The sequence below is a fragment of the Corticium candelabrum genome, chromosome 22 (genome assembly GCF_963422355.1).
Source record: "Corticium candelabrum chromosome 22, ooCorCand1.1, whole genome shotgun sequence".
NCBI classification, from domain to species: domain Eukaryota; kingdom Metazoa; phylum Porifera; class Homoscleromorpha; order Homosclerophorida; family Plakinidae; genus Corticium; species Corticium candelabrum.
In genome coordinates this window covers 3,019,503-3,042,067 of record NC_085106.1, presented here as the reverse complement: position 1 = coordinate 3,042,067, position 22,565 = coordinate 3,019,503, and the positions used below count along the sequence as shown (strand labels likewise).

The 22,565-nt window shown below is 39.6% G+C and overlaps 5 protein-coding genes across 7 annotated transcripts in view; all 5 read right to left on the bottom strand.

Moving 5' to 3' along the window:
* The window catches only part of LOC134197011 (uncharacterized), a 9,889-nt gene extending 8,359 nt beyond the window's left edge, over nt 1–1,530 (bottom strand). For all 3 annotated transcript variants that reach the window (XM_062666244.1, XM_062666245.1, XM_062666246.1), the window contains exons 1-5: nt 1,395–1,530; nt 1,307–1,340; nt 1,173–1,247; nt 735–843; nt 612–675 (exon numbers count right to left, since the gene is read on the bottom strand). In XM_062666244.1, the coding sequence (XP_062522228.1) occupies nt 612–675; nt 735–843; nt 1,173–1,247; nt 1,307–1,340; nt 1,395–1,525 (413 nt within the window). In that variant the 5' untranslated portion in view covers nt 1,526–1,530. The remainder of the gene's footprint in view (nt 1–611; nt 676–734; nt 844–1,172; nt 1,248–1,306; nt 1,341–1,394) is intronic.
* Nucleotides 1,531–1,575: 45 nt separating this feature from the next.
* On the bottom strand, nt 1,576–6,473 carry LOC134197237 (rab GDP dissociation inhibitor beta-like). The gene is made up of 11 exons (XM_062666522.1): nt 6,348–6,473; nt 5,977–6,181; nt 5,791–5,925; nt 5,640–5,729; nt 4,932–5,040; nt 4,818–4,868; nt 4,575–4,758; nt 3,358–3,529; nt 3,158–3,302; nt 3,046–3,100; nt 1,576–1,833 (listed from the first exon to the last, which is right to left on the bottom strand). The coding sequence occupies exons 1-11, from the start codon at nt 6,390–6,392 to the stop codon at nt 1,690–1,692; spliced, it is 1,335 nt and encodes a 444-aa protein (XP_062522506.1). The 5' UTR covers nt 6,393–6,473; the 3' UTR covers nt 1,576–1,689.
* Nucleotides 6,474–6,808: 335 nt separating this feature from the next.
* LOC134197139 (uncharacterized) lies at nt 6,809–13,927 on the bottom strand. Its single transcript, XM_062666405.1, has 26 exons — nt 13,365–13,927; nt 13,149–13,303; nt 12,739–12,900; nt 12,634–12,680; nt 12,462–12,561; nt 12,270–12,398; nt 12,019–12,213; nt 11,875–11,962; nt 11,709–11,809; nt 11,575–11,641; nt 11,404–11,512; nt 11,121–11,196; nt 10,884–11,068; nt 10,729–10,819; nt 10,364–10,671; nt 9,738–9,996; nt 9,464–9,613; nt 8,833–8,903; nt 8,617–8,776; nt 8,228–8,398; nt 7,986–8,161; nt 7,746–7,929; nt 7,539–7,677; nt 7,331–7,481; nt 7,189–7,261; nt 6,809–7,124 (listed from the first exon to the last, which is right to left on the bottom strand). The coding sequence occupies exons 1-26, from the start codon at nt 13,870–13,872 to the stop codon at nt 6,978–6,980; spliced, it is 4,002 nt and encodes a 1,333-aa protein (XP_062522389.1). The 5' UTR covers nt 13,873–13,927; the 3' UTR covers nt 6,809–6,977.
* Nucleotides 13,928–14,889: 962 nt separating this feature from the next.
* On the bottom strand, nt 14,890–22,457 carry LOC134197784 (protein SEC13 homolog). The gene is made up of 13 exons (XM_062667134.1): nt 22,326–22,457; nt 22,230–22,274; nt 22,042–22,157; nt 21,085–21,166; nt 20,955–21,024; nt 20,806–20,895; nt 20,216–20,259; nt 20,102–20,158; nt 19,963–20,042; nt 19,723–19,843; nt 19,609–19,668; nt 15,285–15,371; nt 14,890–15,227 (listed from the first exon to the last, which is right to left on the bottom strand). The coding sequence occupies exons 1-13, from the start codon at nt 22,326–22,328 to the stop codon at nt 15,132–15,134; spliced, it is 951 nt and encodes a 316-aa protein (XP_062523118.1). The 5' UTR covers nt 22,329–22,457; the 3' UTR covers nt 14,890–15,131.
* Nucleotides 17,948–19,070, bottom strand: LOC134197785 (uncharacterized). Its single transcript, XM_062667135.1, has one exon. The coding sequence runs from the start codon at nt 18,989–18,991 to the stop codon at nt 18,107–18,109; it is 885 nt and encodes a 294-aa protein (XP_062523119.1). The 5' UTR covers nt 18,992–19,070; the 3' UTR covers nt 17,948–18,106.
* Nucleotides 22,458–22,565: the final 108 nt, after the last annotated feature.

Below are 22,565 nucleotides of genomic sequence, written 5' to 3'. Positions count from 1 at the left end.
CTCCAGAGTGTCAGTTCTGTCCAGCAAGTATGAAGTATGAAGTATGAAGTACAGCAAGTATGACGTACCTAGTGACATGATAGAGTGACTGTTGAAAGTTTAGAGGATAGCAAGTTTAGTCATTGCAGTATCGAACCTGGGCCTTAGGGACTCTTGTATGTACGTATGTACAAAAAATGTATGTATGTATGTATGTATGTATGTATGTATGTATGTATGTATGTATGTATGTGGCTCAATTGGTTAGAGTGTGCAGTTGGAGATTGGCAACATCCGGGACCTTTGGGTCAGAGTTTGAGTGCGAGAGGGCCACATACATAAATTTCCTTGGGCAAGGAACTAACATACAATTGCCTCTCTCTCCAGAGTGTCAGTTCTGTCCAGCAAGTGTGAAGTGTGAAGTACAGCGAGAGGGACGTACCTGGTGACATGATGGAGTGACTATTGGGGCAGCGTACGTATGTATGTATGTATGTCCATCCCTTCATCCATCCGTCTGTCTGACTGTCTGTCTGTCTGTCTGTCTCAGTGCCTGTCTCACTGTCTGTCCATTTTCAAATGCCATACCAAAAAAACACAGAACAACAAAATCAGTAACCAAAATGAAAAACCTGAGAATTAAATCAACATCTAATGGTGACCGATCGAGACAAACTAGAAGCAACTGAAGAGCCTCTACACACAAAGAAGAATACAAAATTTTAGATCAACCAATAAGACCCAAAGAAGCTCACCAGTCTGAATTTCACCATGACATTGTGACAAGAGAATAAGGTCCCGCCATGCCCGAGATATTTCCAAGCTTCCATTCTGACAGCCACTCAGACTGATACCTGCCCTCCTCTACAACAACGTAAACTAAGAATACACGACTACACACACACACACACACACACACACACACACACACACACACACACACACACACACACACACACACACACACACACACACACACGAGCACGATACTGTTTGTGTGCTCTACTAACAATTTAATTTATTACTTAACATTGTGATCACCAGATTCCTCCTCATGATCGCCATACATAAAATGCCAAGAAATTAATCAACTGCGCGTGCGCCATAATAATTAATTATTAAATCTTAAATTGATGCAAAAGTCTGCTCTCATAAGCAGCAGTAAGACAGTTCAGCATAATCAGCATACTCACAGCAGTACGGCAAAACAAGACTCGTGCTTTTTCAAGCATCTCACTCTCACAATGCTCTCCACTATCCCCGAGAAACTAGAAATTAATCACAAACGACTGAAAATCGCGTTGATAACACAAAGAATAGCACAGACCTCTTCAACAAATTGTTCTGCAGTAACGAAAGACCTAGAAAATCGACATCCAATTCGTTTATCTAAAACTTCTGTTCACGTGACCTACCGTGGAGTAGTGCTCCTCTTTGATTCTTCCAAAGTTTGTTCTTGAAGGGATTTAGTCATAAACATTGCCTCCTGATAAGCACTAGAAATAATTCCGAAGCTATGCGTGATGGGAATACGTTCGACCGGCATCTTGCTGTTACCACGACAACGAGACAACAGGTTCCGCGATAATCACGTGATCACCAATACAAATTCAATCTATTTTATAACAAGTACAAACGACTTTCCATGCACTACGTGTCACAAACAGCAAGCGAAAACAAATTTGACAAGAACAACTCCACTGGTCACATTCACTGGTTTTCTACACTCTCCAAGTCTTCTTGCACCTTCGAGAAATCAAACTCCTCGCCCGTGATTCGCTTGTACATGTCCACGATGTCGTCACAGGCTGACTGGAAATGTGTACTAGCATCATAAGACTTTGTCACAAAGACCTATCACCACAAAACACGAGTGTGACTGATACAGCAAGAATAACAACAATATGCATGTCATAAATACTATGTAGTAATCAAAGCTGTATTTACAGTCTCACCTGCACAGCTATTAGCCTTCTGAAAATGATAGAATTGTCATGAAGTATTACAAATTTAGACGCCATTTTGCTTCTTGTAAAATCATACAAAGCGACTGTAGTTTCACATGACCACAAAGTCAGTAACACTGCTAAACAGTCTGTAATCATCAAAATAGGGAGCGTCATCAGATACAAACATTCATGTTGCTCCTGGTTATGCAATGTTTGGTTCTCGTATAAAACCCCTATTTGTTGCATGTCAGTTTCTCATCACTCACCCACATCCAAACAACAAGCCACAATGCTTTCACTATTACGCAATTACATCTTGACTTCTTCCATGTCCGATGCTTTTTGTGGGATGTCTGCTCTCCTCAACTACATGGCATATTGTAAATCAACAAGAAAGATTTGTTGCTGTGGAGAACTATCGATGTGGATCCCCAAATTAGACCTCTAAGTCTAGTTAAGTGCTACTGTACTGATGCTGTGCCTGCCGACTTTCGGTGTCACATGTACATACACAATGGATAATGGTGATGGCCCGAGTGCCTGCATCAGTTTGAGAGAGCTTGGGTAATGAGAAGCAGACATGCAACAAATAGGGGCCTAAGCGAAGTAAGCCAGGAAAGCAATTGATTTTGCATTAACAGTTGCAGACAGGTAAATCCTGTAATTTATTTCCGACAAGACCAGATAATTGCAAACGTGAATTAGACTATTTTGGTAAAAAAAACTCTTATGAACGATGATGGTAATAATTGGTGACTGGTCCATTGTCTGGTTGCCACATAAAACCAAACGCAACCATTGCTTCTTGACTGGACTGCACGGGGGGAGGGGGGTTAAGGCATGGCATATCCCTATGTGACATAGTTACACACACACATCCACATTTACAGATATACACATAGCCATGCAGACCAAGCCTTATGAGTCCGCAAGTCACGTGACTTTTACAAAGTCCTGTTTCTTAAGGCTCACAACTAAAAGACTAAAATTATAATCACTCTTATGTTAGGCTATGTAGCTGCCTCTGGTGTAAAAAACAACCAATCAAGATTTTAAAATTAATATCAAATAATTATCATAAATACATAGCTAGCATAAAACAATACACACAACATACCTTGCTCTTAGAACCATCGTCAAGTGGTTCAAACAGATCGGACACGGTAACAAACCTTATCAAACAAAACTATGCAATCTTGATTCATTCAAACATTAACAAGTTGGCTTACTTTTCTTCTATAGGGCCAAGCATGTCGATGCCCGGTTTCAGTTCGGCTTCAGGATTGGCTGTCTCAACTGTAGTGCTGACCATGGCAATGTACTTACCTTTCGGACAGACATTGTGAGCAGATGACACCATACACACATAGATGTCTAACACAAGAAATGTAATATCCCAAATAGGTGTGACTGGCCAAGCTTACTGTACCATGCTTTCGGCCAACTTGATTCTGTGGAATGATGAGTTGGCACGAAACTGAATCTTTGGTGTTTGGGATTGGATGAGACATGACACAAATGCAACGTACGACTTGCCCGACTTTCTTCACTTTGTCAGAAAAGTATGTTGGATCAGCAATCACACACTTAGTTCGAGCAGTCTATAATAATAATAATTATTATTATCATAAGCATTTGGTTGTGTCCACCCACCCATGCATCCACACACAAACAGAGAAAGAGGAGACAGACAGACAGACAGACAGACAGACTCACAGACAGATTGTATATTTGAACGCTTACTCTACCGATAACAAGCGCTAACTTTATCCAAAATAATAACAGTCAATGGACAAAATGTTGAAGACAGACAGACAGACAGACAGACAGACAGACAGACAGATACATGTAGACTCACCATTTAGCTCTGGTGCCTTTACTGATATTCACTGTATGGTAGTATTGATGTTGAAAATAAAGAAAGACAGACATGACAGACAGACAGCCAGACAGACAGACAGACACACAGACAGACAAACAAACAGACATATGACCGACAGACAGACAAACAGACATATACGACAGACAGACAGAGACAGACAAACAGACATATATGACAGACAGACAGACAGACAACCACTAAGGTCGTTTATCTTGAACTCTTAATGTTATATGTAGCCTTTTCTGTATTAGCGTTGATGTTTTCAATAAATGTTCTTTGACAGACAGACAGATGGAGCATTTTAGTGAGATGAAGCTAGAAATTTTCTTCACCATCTTGGCAAACGATCAGTAGATGAAGTTGGCAGACCTAACATTGGCGAGTTCATGGATTTTTGGAGGAAGAGACTTTCGATACAACTGCAGAAAGGTAATGCAAACTTGAAAGGTTAATATAAGAAAACTATCATTGCTCGAGGCTAAAGATGTGAGTTCTGAACCATTCAGCAACCAGTTTTTCCGTCATTGACTACAGGACTTTAGTTTTTAGTTTAAGTTAAGTTAGATTTCTTTAATGGTTGTGTTTTATCTTAGCTTTAGATCGTATGGTTTTTAGATTACTTAGTAGTTGTGGACTCGTAAATTTTGTGATTTAGCAGCAATGTATGATAGTTTGATATGTTAGAAAATATACAGACAGACAGACAGCCAGCCAGCCAGACAGACAGAAACAAAAACATACTACTACACTATCATTTCATCTACCTCTCCTTCTGATGTAACTCCGCAAACAATACCATTTTCATCGTAGCTCAACTGCTCTATTGGCTTGTCCAGCATGTAGGTTCCTCCATAAATAGCACTCAGTCTTGCAAATCCCTGCGGCAATTCACCGAGACCATACAAAGGGTACAAATACGGACTCTTCCCATAACGTGTCAGTGATTCGCTATCAAAGCCAAACCACATACACACCAGCATCACAAACAAACAAATACAAATACACACCAGTAGAGCTTGATACGCATCAGAGTATCTTTACATGGTTTACTCATGTAGCTAAGATTAGATACAGTAGCTGCAGTTGGTCAATTTCTCAAAGCCACACAATTGACTAGGTACCTGTCGTCAAATTGCAATGCAAAAGCATGCCCGGTGAAATCAGCAGTGTTGCCATCCAGCCCAAACTTGTCATACACCTCCTTCATTGTGGTACGATCCGGATCAATACCTACCAAACAAGGCAACAAAAATTACAAACAATGAGAACTGTTGAATCACTACAACACAAACCCTCCGCGTTCCATAGCTATGCAGCTTGATTCACGTCTACCATATTCATATGGGACATTTATTGGTCACGTGTCATACCGCTGCCTAGCAGGTCAGTCGTACGTACATACATACCACGAGGTGTTACTATACCTAGTGTTTCACGTTTCAGTAACTACTTACGATCATGTCTGTCCATGTGCGTCCTGATTCACCCCAATTACCCATCAGGACAGTGACTGAGTCACATTACAGGTTTCATCCACCTGCCTGCCTGCCTGCACCCACCTGTTTCTCATTTTAAAAAAGAAAGAGTTACAAAACTATAAAAGGGTAAAAAAGAAAGAGAAAAAAAGGGGAAACGAATAGAAAAAGAAAAGAAAAATGAAGATGAGAAGAACAAGGAATGAAGTCTGTCTGTCAGTCTGTGTGTGTGTCTGTCTGTTTGTCAATTTGTCTGTCTGTCTGTCTGTCTGTCTGTCTATCATCCTGTGTCTATGTCTTCATGCCGATTTCCACCCATTCAACAGTTTTCATTCTTCAACTCAGTTCACTCACCTTGAAACGTTTTAGGATCATCAAGATTGAAGTCGTTGACAAAAATCAGAAACTTCCTGAATCGTCTCTTCTCAAATAGTCCCATCAAACCTACAAACGCACACCAACCGTCACTCAACCCAATCGTTCTCCCTGCCAATTCCCAACACACTGGACGTCAGTGCCTCCTTCTCATCAGCCGGCACCTTGTACACCTTCCCTCCCTTGTACACATAACTGCCCTCCACAGATTTGAACTCCAGATAGCGAGTCACTCCACTATGAATCAACATCTTGACCAACTCCCCTACAACACAATTTTCATCCTCACAACATCCTACATCATTAATATCAATACCATTGGCCATGAGAAGCTTTGGGACAAGGTCAACGTTCCAGTCTCTGCCGCGACCAAAGCTCTCTGGCGGTTTGCCTTTGCCGTATTTCTCATACAAAAGATCTAGTGGCGTAATGGAGGCGCTCTCACCGCCGTAATATTTGTTCTTGTCCATGTGGAGGACCTTCCGTTTAGAGACAGACAGCAGACCGCTGAGAATGCACTCCTTTAAAAAAATAACCTCACAACTATTCAACTACACATTATTCAACTAGACATTTGCAAGTACAACAGCATGGCGGACTGCAACCGTCGAGAGACACGCCCCGATGAGGAAATGAGATCCCCCCGACTTAGATGGTTCTGACGTTGCGAAGATTGATTGAGTTTACCTTTAGTCCAGTTCCAAGCACGATGACGTCGTATTCTTCATCCATTTCAGTAGCGAACCTTCAATTTCTCAACACACTAATAAGCAACAACCTGTAAATATCCCGGATACATATCATGGAGCGGCTCCCGTATGTTAGAAACACCACGTGACACAAAAACTTGTTCATTTATTAATTATTCAAATTAACAATCCAATTTCATAATTATTAAAAATTGGCAGTAGTGTGGTATGCAAGCTGATAAGGAAATGTGGATGTAAATGTAACAGTCAGCCACTCCACTAATGTAATTCTTATAATTATTGGAAAATGAAAATAAGGAACTGTAGTTTGTAGACTGTATACACAGCTACATATTAGACAGTTGGAAACCTGTATGTTACATGCGATATATGGTATGCTTATAGAACAAGACCTACTACTGTAACCAGAGACAGCTCAGGCTCCATCCCGAGTTAAGTAACACAAAGTCACTTTAATTAATAATGACATTGTTGTAGCATAGAATGCATGTCTCATACGTGTATCTAACATGTAGCAAGTATGAAACTACAGCTCCCTTTGATTCCAACCGCAAACGTTCCTACACTTGCATAATACAATTTGACCTTCTGTCAATAATCACACTATTTAACCATCACTGTGGCACACACTACAGTGCAAATAAGTCCCTCCATTTCTTGGCCAGTGAAAGAAGATGTCCTCGGGGGCATCAAGAAACCCAGAATTTTTTCGGATAATCTCAGAAAATGACATACTGTTGATCAGTTCTACGTCCTATAACAACATAAATTACAATGACAACTAATTAGGGATGATTAGCAAAACAAGTTATTCATACTGCAGGAGTCATGATGTTTTCATACCAGAACCGATCACCCCGACGTATACGAAGAAATGTCACTTCAATAATGCTATAAATGCAAATTAATATCACTACATTGATCTGACTGTGTGCTATGAACAAGCATCAGCATCAGTACCGTGCAAACGTCTCTCCAACTTCACCTCTTCGAATGTGACGCTCAGCTAAACCTCCCACCATCAAATCAATATTATTCACAGATCCATACAACTCCCTCAACTTGCATGCAACATGAGGATTTTCTGTAATCTCCTCGAATGACTCCATAGCTAAAGTCCAAAACAGTATTTTGCAAATAAAATACAAATTTACAGTGTTGTTTATACGTTTAAGTCCAAGTTGTTGTCGTACAGTATTGTAGTCAGGAAGGCCATGATCACGACCACGTTGTATATCCAGAGCAGCCAAATCTCCACCATTAGAAGCTCCCACAGGAAACAAAAAGTTTCTCATATCATCTACCATCTAATAAGTGAGCAAACCTCGATTACTGTTAATAACAACTAATAATATATACAAAATTTCTTGCTCACTAAAAGGTCAACTTCTTGAGCTGTTTGGGCCACAAAGCCTCTAAGAAACGGATCGATGCCACCTTCTCTCAACACTCGTTCTGGCTTGAAGTAAGCATCTCGCAATGGCAAGTGGCCATAGCAACTGACAGAGCCATCAGCGTTAAGTCTCCACAAATGCGTGTTTACTTGACTGTGACCAAATCTACACAACAACATCTGCCCATTAACAATAAACACACGCAAACACGACTAAACTACCGAAAAGCAGCAACTGAGAAGACGTGACCAACATCTGGATTAGTGTCTTCGTCATAACCTGAGTATGGTTTAAGACTGTAGCCCAAAACTACAGGCAAAAACTCTCTAAAAGTGATGGCTTGAAGCTCTGCAGTCACCATCCTTCTAGCATACTGAAAAATTTCTTCATCTGATGCCTATGGATATCCAATCAATATCTTTATTTTAAATGTTTTGTCAGGTAAACGAAAACACTTGTTTACCATTGAGTAATTCGTTAAGTACTCTTCACACCAGCGATTGTGCTCTCGCAAGAATATGGTATGCAAAGCTATGATGCCTGGCTGAACGTTAGCTCGAACATCACCTGCTGCAAGTAGTTTTTGTGGATCTCGTCCAATGTTGTTGTCATTAGAAACGCCAAATGTGTTGTACTGCCACAAAACAAATGTTACAATACATTAACTAAACACATTGTCAGTATGCAATTTGTTTGTCCATATGTTTGTATAGTGTCTGTTAATCTGTTTCGCTTATATTTCTGTCTTATTGTAGCTTATCATGTAGTACAGTATACCAGCAATCTGTCTATCTGTTGATGCATGTTCACCAAATATTATCTATTAAACACAAAATGAACAATGATGCATACAGGAAGATTATCTCCATTTCCTGTCTTCAACGTCCCATTCTTGTAGGTTCGAAGCAAAGCAACAGTATGTCTTGAAGATCCATACACAACTGAACCATCAATGACTGAACTGATACTATTCAACTGCTGTCGAGCCGACCCAGACGTCTGACCAGAGCACCTAAAGTTGCAAGTCGTGACACTAAAGCAATCAAAAACGTTGTATACACCAACGACCTGTCAAACGTAGACCGTTGAAATGGCAAGTATTGATCTCCTTTGTCATCCAAATCGAACTGAATGTCGCCCTTCAATTGTATTCATAATAATTACAATTTGTTGCATGTTTGCATGTGTATTTGCCCATTGCTAGGATGTTTTTGTTCATACTGACCCCCCTAACATAGCAATCCCATTATTGTTGTATATTGACTAGTCAATATACGACTTGTGATTAGGCTGCTATAAAGCTCCTTCTGCCACATGATTGACAGTCATTATGCCATCAGACATCAAACCATGTGACATGTTATAAACACTTGCCCATGTCAAGACAGACATACCACCAGACATAAAACTTCACCAACCAAATCACTAGAAAAGGTCTTGCCAACATGCAACAGCTCAGAGATGGGCTAGCAAACATGCAACAAATAAGTTAATGCACAGTAGGCAGACAAAGTCAAGTTTATTGGACTTCGATTGTAAGGAGCTTTTTCCTCAATAATTAGCCACTGCTTTGCCTCAGCTAATCATTCTCAAGAAGCGCTCATGACGTCAGTCAAATAAACTGGATATTTTCTCCCTACCGTGTATTAACTTATACATTATATGTCATATCACACATCCATATTTGTAATTCCTGTACTTTTGGCACTGATATTGGAAGCAACGCATAGCTACTCTTGAAAAGTAAAAAGTCAGGCAGCTTGCTCGTGTGATCAATGTCATGAGTAATGAATTGGCCCCATTGTGTTAACATGTCGTTGACCCCACAACGACTAGGCACACTAGAAACCTGCCGACAAACAAACACATACAATTATACAAACTGAATAATCAAAATACATTCACAATGCATGTATGCAGAAAGAGAAAATGTGCAAGTCAGTTGGCATGCAGACGACGACAGGAAAAGCTACCTGATGAAACAGTTCATTGCTGATGAGACGAGGTGACGGTCTCTGTGAACCTCTTCCACCATATTCACGCTCATACTGGCACTTGTCAACTACTTTAATAATAGAATCTTCATTTCTGTAGCCACATTGATCAGGAGGAACATTAATGCCGTCTAAGTATGCGGGTGATACATCACGGCGCACTGGACGATTAGCACCACCCCATGCCAACTTGTCACTATCAAGATGATTGCAGTAACCATCAAACCTCCTCACAGTACTGAACACAACCAACACAATCATTCATATCAATGTATCTGTCTGTACATAATTTAGACATAATGTTGTTGCTGTTGTTATTGTTGTTGTTGTTGTATTTAATATACATGATGTCCAAATTATGTTGTCAGACGTCATCATCATCATCAGCTGATGACATGATTTAGACATAATGTACATTACCATAATACAAACACAACAACAACAACAACTACTACTACTACTACTACTACTACTACAACTGCAACAACAAATGTACATTACGTCATCAGCTGATGATGACAACGTCTAATGACATAATTTGGACATAATGTACAATAAATACAACAACAACAACAACAACAACAACAACAACAATTTAACTCCACCTGTTTTGACAGATTTCTGTTAAATTCCACTGAACCATCTTTTCATGCCTAGTCTCATCACAAGCTTCAAAATTCTCAACATCTGAAGATGTGAGTGCATTGTTGACGTCAGTAATAATAAGTACACCCTGCTCTCGTGACTGTTTCCATTTTCCATTGCTACTACGACTCTTCACAGAATATGAAAATTTCAAAATCAGTGGCTCAATCAAAGTATAGACTCCATGCTTTTCTAGGGATTCTGCACTATGCCACAAAACTTTCTTGCCATTGTCAATAACAGAAAGAGAACCAACACTGTTTCCTCTCTATACATCAAATCACATCAAATCATTATTAAATCAATGTGTTTGCAAACAGAGAACCATAAAAGCATCAGTTATATGAAGATCTGGACAATATGACAGCATTCTTGATGTCATATTTTTCTTAATGAATTTTGGAGTCTGTAATGGTCTGTAAATGATGCAACAAAATAAGAATTAATAAACCCATTAAAATCAACCATCTGTTTCCTTACCGATCAACTGGTGCTATGGCACGAAGTATCACGTTTTTGTTCACATACAAATAGTAAACAGTTACCCGAAATCTTGGCCAATGCACTATAACATTGACGTTATCATTCCGTGTTGAACCAAGACCAAAGTGTGCTGTGATTTCGCTCTGGCCCATAAAGTGTGTTGATGACCCAATTTCTTGAGTCTAAAAATTCATTAATTAATTAATTATTAGAGGTCGCGTTCAGTGAGAGTACCTGCTTCCACCCATCTTCAGTTGTGACTGTAATACGAGCATGGAGACTGTCACACAATTTCTTCGCTTGTGGACACCTAAAATGATCCAATGGACCATTAATCAATACAAATTAAGTCACATGCATGACTAAGCTACTGACTGCCTCATCAATCAACTGTCAACTGCCAAACAATCACCACATTAGTTGATCAATATAATTTAACAATCATTATAATAATATAAATAAAAAATAATAATATCATTCTGATACTGTGTGCATAAGATATGTCTACGGCACCAACTTTTCTTTAGCTTGCACCTTGATCCAGTCATTCTTATTACCACACTGATTCTCATACAACAACGGAGGACCAGTGTTCTGTGCAACTACAATGTCTTCATCACCATCACCTATAGAAATTAGTCAAGCCAACTAAATGTTTCATCACAACAAATCAAACCACGTGGACTACCATCATAATCAACTTTAACAAGACCACGTCCCTGTCCTCGTGCAGTCAGTCCTGACTCACTGGCTACCTGTACAAACTCAGTTGATCCTCTATGAATACAAGTACGTCGATTAATTAAAAGTGTGTATACAAACATCGTTAAAGGAACTGAGCAATCCGGGTCTTGAATTTTTCCAAAGCTTCATTGGATTATACATAAACCTATCATCAATACCAGTTGATGGCATGTCAAATCCTATTACCAACACAAATGCAATAACAATAAACAAATAAAATTAAACTGATTGATATCAATAATACCATTGGTCATGACAAGGTCAGTGTACTTGTCGTTGTTGAAATCAAGCATTGCTGCTCCCCAACCCCAATTGCCATTTTCTACGCCAATCTGCAACAGACATTTAAGCAATAAATTGTACACTAAAGTCTACAAAGGTAACACACCTTTTTTGCAAAATTAGAAAATGCTCGTTTGCCGGGAATGTTGCTGTTAAGATTTATGAACAGAGCATTTCCCGTTGTCCCAAACATGCAACCGGTCATCTGACATGTAGATCTGTCTCCACTATGTATACCAGTAGAAAACCAATCCAAATGACCATCACCATTTATATCCCCAATTGCATGACCCATTGCATCCTATAGATTGTATGTCATTAATATCAAACATTGAACAACTGTACGATGTGACAAACCACTTTTGTTCGAAGACCGCAGCGATTTGTGCATCGAGTAAATGTACCGTTACAATTGTTCCAGTACAACTGACTCCCTCCATAGTCTGCTGTCACAGCTAAGTCCGGGCAGCCATCAGAATCAAAGTCCTGATACAAACCAACAATGAATACTCAAGTGCAAGACAATTCTCAATACGCCAAAAAAATTACAGTAAATGAAGAGGCAAATGTGAAGATGCCTTTCAATGGGACATTGGTTTGCAAAGATGATATATCGATTCCTGCCTCAATAGTCATGTCTTCAAAATACCTTCCATGAATGAACAGCAGCTTTCATGCATACAAACAATTAAGCAACAACTACACATAAAATTTCAAGTACCCTGGTTTGTTTTGGCCTCTGTTGTGAAATAGCCTTGAAGCTGAAGGCTACACAAAACCACAAGAATGATAAAGCGAAAAGATAGATTTAATATCTGTGACTAACCTGGTCATCTGGTATGAGCATCCACTCTGTGATATAGATATCAGGATAGCCATCCATGTCGTAATCTCCTACACTGGGTGACATGCCTCCTAGTTTCCGACTGTTTGGAAGCTCGCAAGAAACACCACGCTCAACTGCTTCCTCAACAAATTTTATGCCACCCTGCAACAACAAAGTATGCATCCCGTATCTTCTGTCTCTAGATATTATGTTATCATATAGTCAGTGCATGCATGCACACGCGTGTGCACACGCGAGTACACACACACACACACACACACACACACACACACACACACACACACACACACACACACACACACACACACACACACACACACCACACCACACCACACCACACCACACCACACCACACCACACCATGTGCACACATCATTAGTGACACAAACCTGGTTCATGTAAAGATAATGACGTGGGTTTCCTATACTTGTCACATAGAGATCTAGATCTCCATCCATGTCTACATCCAACCAGACAGCACCACTAGCATACTCTCTCGGCCCTATTCCTGTTTCTGCAGTCACATCTACATATTTTCCATGTCCTAGAGAATAATACAATTAATGATTATCATAAACTCATCAACATCCTTCATAATGTGTTACCATTGTTCTTGTACAGCACACTCTGTCCATGAAATACAGTAAAGTACATATCGACTAAGCCATCCTTGTTATAGTCTCCCACAGCAACAGCTGCTGGCATATGTTCTGTCATGCAGAATTCCCCAGCTAGAGTCATGCTGTCTCTGCTCTGATTAAACTCAGCATTTCCCTGTATGTCTAAGTCAAAGAGGCAAAGTGGACGAACAGCCATGCTGTTTCGATAGCGATGATTCAGCCCAGCTTGCTCAGCATTTTCAAAAAACTTGACACTTGCATTGAATGGGCATTGATGAAGAGAAGATGCAAAATCCAGCAGGCATGACTTCTTAGTAGAGCTTTCCGTAGTATCATTGGCTAACACATCCAGCACCTTACTGAGACCTGGTTCCTGTAGTAAAGCTTTGTTTTCCAAGGTAATAATAAATTGGTCATTTTTGGTGTTAATGGAAAGAGAGGAGCACACAGTAATCAACAAGGCTGACAAGATATCACACCAGAGAATTGCCATTACAGCTGATACGCACAAACAACAGTTTGTCGATTCTGTTGTAACTCAGGAGAGGTTTCTATTTGAATTGACGTGATGCTTCCCACGACCAATTGTGTGGTGCTATTCAAACCCTATAACACTCCATTCATTCACACTCTATTCATACAATCTGTCCACTATGCACGCGTCACAGGTTGGTGTGAAATAGGATACAAAGAAAACAGATGGAATGCACTCAACTTACCTTAAAATGTCGTGAACAACTACGTGCCAGGCACAACATGTGACTTTTCTCCACATAGAAATTAGCTAGCCATTACACCCTCTTTACAAGAAACGCTTGAATGCTAATCATAAATGACACTCCACAATATGAGTTGTGCATTAAATATTTCCACAATAAGATTCAAGAGATATTGCATGCGTTGGTCATAGGCGCCTGAATGTTACACAAAGATTATGTGAAACACAGATAAGGACAGTTGCTAAGAGTAAACGTTGGGACCTGCTTTGAGTGTAACCCAGTCTGTATACCATACATTCATGCGAATTTGCTACACTAGTGTAGACTGGACTACTGTCTGTAGCAAAGTATGGAAAACTACACCATGTTCAGTGTGATGCATGCTATGCAAATGATGTACTAACCTAATACCTAGTGTGCAGAGTCAAGGTGTACACCAGAATCTAACCTTTACTTCTACTATCATAAATTATGCTTGAGCACAAATTCCATATAAACCAATAACAAACAAAATTGTCATGACCCGAAAGCATACTCAATGTGACAGAATTCCCACATTACTTACATATACACAATACTGTGCCTTAGATTACATATGTAAACAATAAATTTGCAAGAAACAGACAGTGAAAGACTTGGACACATTTGCGAGCATGCAGTGCAAGACCACCTCTAAAATAGATCACCGCAATTTGGTATACTGCAGTTCAATGTTAGGCTTAAAGGTCCAGCCGGTCACTTCCCCAAATCTTTGGCCTTGTAAGGTGGAAATGACTGGCTGGACTCTCAAGCCTAGCTCAATGTAAATAGTTGTTGTATATTATTCGGCCTGTTTCTAGATCCAAAATGTAATCTTGAGCCTAAACTACAAGTAGTACATGTTTCACGCCAACACGGTAATCATGTAGAACTAACAGTACGAATGATCACAAAAACTATTTAAACTATCACATAATATTGCATCGGACACATTCCAGAACGACATCCCAGGACAACTGATTGCTTGCACTACAGAGAAGATAAAGTCTACATGTTATTGTTCACTTTGTGGCTGTTGATGCCCTTGGCCTTTGTCTACATTGCTAATGCATACCCACTGACCCTCAAGCGATTCTTTCCACAGTGTTACCTGACAGTCACATACGCATATACATTGAATACCATCTCTGAATAAATAAAAACTCACTTTATTATCCCCTCCAGACACGGCTAAGATATTGCCTGTTACAGACCAGCTGACATGCCACACGACATCCTCAAATTTATGTATCACCTTCAGAACACAATTAAACAAGTCTAATCTTCCTAAAACACTTAAATAAAAATGTTCAAAACAAAGCAAGAACCCATACTTCAAGAAATGTGTAGTGTTAGTATTTATACTGATAACTTATATATAATCATTAACAATAATAATAATAATAATAATAATATATGTAATAATAATATATTTTGTTTCATACCACTACAGGTACAGTGCTATAGGCCAGACAAGATACATACACTAACAAGTAAAAATAGATAGTCATAGAAGAATAAACGTAGAAGAAACATAAATTAGGCCGTGTTTCCACTAGCTGCACCTTAAACTAGTTTAGCTTAAATGCGTTTAAAACTAAACCAGTTCAAGAAAGCGAAAATTCCACTAGGAACTAGCACATCCAGGATGTGCTAAACAAACCGTTTAGGAACGCCTTAATTTGGAGTATTGGGCTGGTCTGTCACCAAGTCAGGGCAATTGTTGGTTGTTACTGATTCAGCATCTGCTAGTAGGAATTTGCATGAGGATGACCAAGGACACCGTTTTCTCTCTCTCTCTGTAGCTGCTGATTTCTTTCCCCTAGCTAACAACCCTTACATCTTCTAGGGCAATCATATCCCGACAAAATAGTCAATATCATCAAAACAGCGTTGTCAGAAGCCATCTAAACAAGCGTGCTACTGTCACGTGACAGTTAAACCTAAACCACTTTGCTAAACCTACTTCAAGTAGGTTTAAAAAAGCGGTTCAAGTAGGTTTAAAAAAGCGGTTTAGGTTTAACGTATAACTGGTTTAGTGCAGGTGGAAACAGGTCAATTCTTAAACCACTTTAGCTTAAACCACTTGGTAAACCAGTTTAGGCAATAGTGGAAACGCGCCCTTAAGGTTTAATCCAGCTCTTAAAGTCCATGTAGGACAACACCATGATTCTTGTCCTTGTCTCATTGTCCACTGATTGCCACAGATCGCCTTGAGTATTCAGAATGAACCTGCTCACTAATTCATTATTAGAATGAACTGCTCTCCATAAGAAAGAGACCTGGCTAACACGCAATAGATCTGGAGCTTCCCTGATAGGTTCTCCAAGAGTTTCACGCAAGGATGTTCTGTTTGAGATCCCTAGCCCTCTCCGATACCCTCTTCTCCACGCTTGATGTAGTAAACGTTTAGGACTTCCCATTCCCAAGTCCCACAGTTCGCATCCATAGCCCAATACAGGTAACAATACAGAGTACATTTATCGTTGTCCATACTGTAGGATTACGACCCACACCTTTGAGAGCCCCTACAATTGAGTATAATGAAGAGTAGAATTTCCGACACCGCTCTTCCAACGCACCAGTCGTTTCTTTCGGAACAGCCGATAATTTATGACCTAAATGAATGACATCATGTACTTCAGGCAGACTCTCTCCATTGATGGAGAAAGCTGTCTCTTTACAGTAAATGGATCGCCTCTTCCTAAAACTAATTGATTTACTTTTCTGAATATTAAATTTCAGGCAGTGGTCTGTTGCAAAACTCTTGCAGATCTCCAATAACCTCTGCATGCCCTCTCTGCTTGTAGACAGAAGCGATAAATCATCCGCGTATGCGATGCCACCACTAAACCTCCCGTTAATTCAAACACCTACTCCTGATTGTTTCAATCCAGTAATAAGGTCATCAACGTAGACATTAAATAGAGCAGGAGAGAGTACACTGCCTTGACAAACTCCATTAGATGTTTTGAAAGACGCTGATTTTGATGAGTTCCATTTTACATATAGGCCTTGTTCTTTATACCAGTTCCTCAGGAATTTCACGATAAAAGTAGGGGTACGCCGTTCCATCAGCTTCATAAACAATAGAGCATGATTAACTCTATCATACGCTTTTGATAAGTCAAGAAAGCATCCAAATACAATCTTGTTTCCATTTTCAAGAAAATAATTGATAGACTCCTGTACAACAAATGTAGACATATCACAGCCATGACCAGCCTTAAAACCGAATTGTTGCTTGTTTGTATGCCAAATTCTCTGATATTTTGCCATGATAATTTTCTCTACTAGTTTTCCCAGCACTGACAATATCGCTATGCCTCTATAATTGTCTGGATTATTTCTATCTCCAGCTTGATCTTTCAGGATGGGGAATATTCCAGTTTCTCTAAAATTTCTCGGAATACAGCCATGCTTGACCAATCCTGTGAACAAGCCAGCAATATGTCTATAGAGATTCAGGGAGCCATTCTTGATATGTTCTGCCTGAATACCATCCAAATCTGAGGCCTTATTGTTCTTCAGTTGTAAAGAAGCCTTCCTACATTCTTCTGCATTGATAACAAAGTGCCACCACAAGATTCTTTTTCTCATATCTTCTTCTTCTACCATTCTATCAAGCTGGTTGTTCAATACATCGCAAAATGTTTGATCTTGAATATTTCCTAATTTTTGGTAATACTCTTTCCAATAATTGCTAATGTTGCTGTCCGTTCTTGCCATCCCTATCTGAACACCATTGCATGATGGTTGACTTTGTTTCTTAATTCTTTTCCAGAAATCGTTCTTGTTTGCTGAACAAAGTTTTTCCAAGAGGATCTCACTCTCTCTCTCTCTCTTTTCACTCACCTGCTTAACTCTCTTGAGTTCTTTCGGAATATTTTCCAGCTGTCTGTCTCTCATTTCATCAAAGAGTGTACCAGATCAACATTTTCCACTTTGCTTCCATTTCCAGTATGCTTCACTGGCTTCCTGTTGTCTTAGTCAAATGTCGTTATCCCATCCATGGAGCCAAACTCGTCTGTATTCCTTCTTTGGAATACTATTTTGCCCTGCAGTACGTAGTGCATGGATAATACTTTCGCAATATGGTTCCAAGAGTGCTTTGTGACAACACCGGTCTGGTTGATTACATAGAATTGCATCCCACGGTATTTCTATATCTAATAGACGTCTATCCAATTCCCATTGGTATCTAAGTAAGTCCAGGTCTTGACACTGTTGCCGATTACAAACCAAATGGTTATGTCTGACATTGGAGGTCTTTACATTATGCTGACTATCGTCCAATTGAATCAATAGTCGCACTGGCCAATGATCAGAACCAGGAACTATATCCTCTATTACATGAAAGTCTCTAACCTGAGATCTGATGTTATTTGACACTAAGGCATAGTCCAACCAACTGCACTGTGAGAGATCCCCTGATTCCCACGTCATGAAATTTAGATCCTTTTCAAAGCGATCTAGATCTGCAATGACGGCATCATTATTTGTAGCAAACTTTCTCATCTTCTTTCCAAACCTGCTACTACTGAATGAGCGAGGGTCACCATTAAAGTCCCCAATTATTATTTTGTTGTTGAACTCCGCGCTATTGACAAGACCATCCAAGTATCCAAGTTCTTCTTCATAATTATCACTTGATGTTACATCTCCCAAATCACAGGGCATATATACTGACGCAACCAGAATTTTCCTTACTCCCAAATCAATGCTAATAGCACACAGTCTAGTTGATGGAGTCTTTTGTACTTGGATATTTGTCTGTAACTCCTTCTTCCACATGATAGCAGTACCACCATAGGGTCTCCCTTGACCCATTAAATTACTCCTCATTGGGGAGACAGCTGTGAAAAACATATGCATTTTTACATGACCAAGTAGATCAAACTGTCTTTCAGTAACCAGTGCTCCTGAAGGCAAAGAATATCTGCAAGCACTCTAATATGATCTTCAGAAGATCTAAAACCTCTACAGTTAAAACTATTACATTCAGAGTAGACTCCATTATCACTCACTGTTCGATTTGCTACTAGAGCCTCGAGGAGCTCTAATCCATGATCTAACCTTGACATATAGTGGCCAAAATGAAGGATCAAGAACCTTTTGCTTATCTTCCAAACATACTCGAATTCGGGCACTCACGGTGTCCTTCACTTTAGAATTCAGGAAAAATAGGTGGATTGGCTGTACTCCATATAATATCAACTAACAACTATTTTGCAGTGAGTTGATGGTAACAGTGACTAATGCAGATGATACTCATTAGCATAGTTGATTTTCAATTAGTTTAGTTTGCTCTAATTTCAATAATTAATAAATTATTAAAATTTTTAATTAAATTAATTCAAGAGTCCTCATTGCAAAATGTAACAATAGTACTGACTATTTGACTAATTCATTGTTATCGAATCATTAGAAACGAAGAACAAGGCATCAAATATAAGGAACTACAAAATAGATGGTAACTTTGTTTTGCTAACTTTTTGTGCCCATGAGCCACCTTTCACTTCATCTCTGCTCCATATAATCACCTGACAGTCCTAGACAGTAACATACATCACACATAGAAATACTCAAAATATCTGCTGCCAAACCTGAGAGCAACTCGCAATGACAGACTGCAGTAGCCCAATACTTGGAGCCCATGCCACATCACGAACCCAGTCTGTGTGTCCTTCTAGTTTCTCCTCCTCTAACCACTGCCCATCAGCCTCCCTAACACACACACACACACACACACACACACACACACACACACACACACACACACACACACACACACACACACCATTAACAACAACACTGAATAATCAGCATATTCAAAGAGAACGAACCTCCAAATCTTGACAAGGTTGTCACATCCACCAGTCACCAATCTCTTCACTGTAGAAGAAGATGGTCTGCTACCTGGAGCCTGCAAAATAAACACGAATCTCTGACTACTAACTTCACCAATAATGGGATTGCCATCACATCAATGAGGGAGCCTGGCTGAACGGCTGGTGCCCAACTGACAGCATTTACTCCTATCTGAAATCAAGTTCAAACAGCTGCTCATTTGTACATAGTTTCGTCAATTAAACTTACAGAATGAGCATTCATGATTTTTGTAGACTCCCACATTCCATCACCTACAACAAACAATTCACACGATGAATTAGACACACTTGCCAATGCCTTGAAGTTGTATACCAAGTCAGCTACAGTCGACCTTCACTCTATACTCTAGCCATGCTAGCATCCAGATCAAAAATGTTTTTGAGTAGATCTACTACGTAGTAGCAGGAGCTATTAGATGTATCAGAAGAGATATCTATTGCAGTGTCTGTTAATGGCAAACTACTATTTGTGTCATGTCTAATTACCGTATGGACAGAAAGCTTGATGTCTGTCAAAGCAACAAGTCAAAACAATAACGTCAGTATCAGTATTACAGTCCCCACATTTTTCTATTTTGTGGTCAGCAAATTAGATGTAACTACTTGTCAGATGTGACTTAAAGCTAAGCCCTTTTGGCGCCCTGAATACATTCATAGATACATATACAGATACATACATACATATTAAAAATAGAAATACACACAAAGCATGCACATCCATGCAAACAGACAAACATACATATACACAGATTACTTTTAAATTAATCAACTTAGATCCAACAAATGATAATATCGCACCAGAAGTCCATATAATTGAAACACAACTGTCCGATGAGCCACATGCAAGAAATAGTCCCCACTCATGAGGAGCCCAACACACAGAGTTCACTGTGACAAACATCAATAGTATTACTACAATCAACAATCCCAGCATCACAACATCCAACCTGAAGAGTCATGGTTGGCATACTCATACAACTTTCCCCAAGTTCCATCCATTTCTTTCCAAATTATCACCTGCACGTATATACAATTTCTCAAAAAACTGTAAAACTAAGAGTACTATACATACTCCACCTTTCTGTCGTAAGAACAAGATGCCAGTAAGCTACCAAACTTGGGATGTGACCATGCAATCTGCCAAACTGGCCCTTCATGCCTGTACATAATCAATTATGTCAAATATTATGAGCACAACACCAAAGTTTAATATAATAAATAATTTTAATTTAAAAATTAAAAATGTGTGCGACCACACAGACTCACATGATCCAAATTTTCAAACATAAAATTGTCAATGTCTGTACACCAAAAAATAAAACCAAAATTCTCGTATAGTTATGACAAACAATACCACACAAATTCAGTAATGAATCTAAACTTTGGAGTTTCATTTCTAATAATAACAACAATAATAATAATAACTTGCCCATTATGGAGGGGCATAGCGACACAGTAATGCCTGCAATCTATATCGAATTGGCTGGTCATTGATCGCCGTGTGGACTACACAGAAACATGTACCTCGCTGGGCTCACCTGCCGGGTTGGTGGGCGCCCAGATGGGGTAAAGGTGGGGCCCCACTTGCCCATGATGGAGGGGCATAGCGACACATAATAATAATAACTTTTATTATTTTCATACCAGATAAGGTTTGCTGTTTCAAGTTTAGTGTATGTTTGTTTTTGTTTGTGTTTGTGTTGGTGTGTGTGTGTGTGTGTGTGTGTGTGTGTGGTATGTTTGTTTTCATTTTTGTTTGTTTGTGTTGGTGTGTGTGTGTGTGTGTGTGTGTGTGTGCATGTGTGTGTGTGTGTGTGTGTGTGTGTGTGTGTGTGTGTGTGTGTGTGTGTGTGTGTGTGTGTGTGTGTGTGTGTGTGTGTGTGTGTGTGAACTACATCATGTCCATGATCATTGATGTGAAAGAAATTCAATAACAATAATAGGAGCAGCTCTCTCTAATGGGGATCATAAAGAACAGACAAACAACAAATAAAACGCAACAACAGACACAAAATTATCAACAGCCTTACAAACCCTCTCAAGTCTGCAACTAGAGTCTGATTGCCATCGGTTACGTCAAATATTTTCACTGATCGGTCTGACGAGCACGTAGCCAGTCGTCTCGCATAGTGATCCATCTGGGCATCGTGCTGGATAGACAGAGAAGAGAATGCTAGACTACACACAACACATGACGTCTACAAACGGAGATCTAGACTTACAATCATGTCATCATGCGACGTGTCCACTGTGTTTACAGTCGATATCTAAGAAGAGAAAAGTGATCAATGCAAGACATAGAACAAATTGCCACGTACCATGATTCTTCGTCACTACGCATGCGTAGTAGTGCTGCCTCGCTATCCAGACGGATGGGCTATCCCATGGCGTTTTTGCGTCATCACATTACTGTGGAATACAACTACTACACGTAGTTGTCTAATTCACACGCCTTTGTCATAATGTGGTCTAGGATGGCTGGGGCTAACGCGCGCTACAATGGGTAGATACCTCATGTGACAAAATCAAATTCGGTAGAAAATATTTGCTATAGCCTT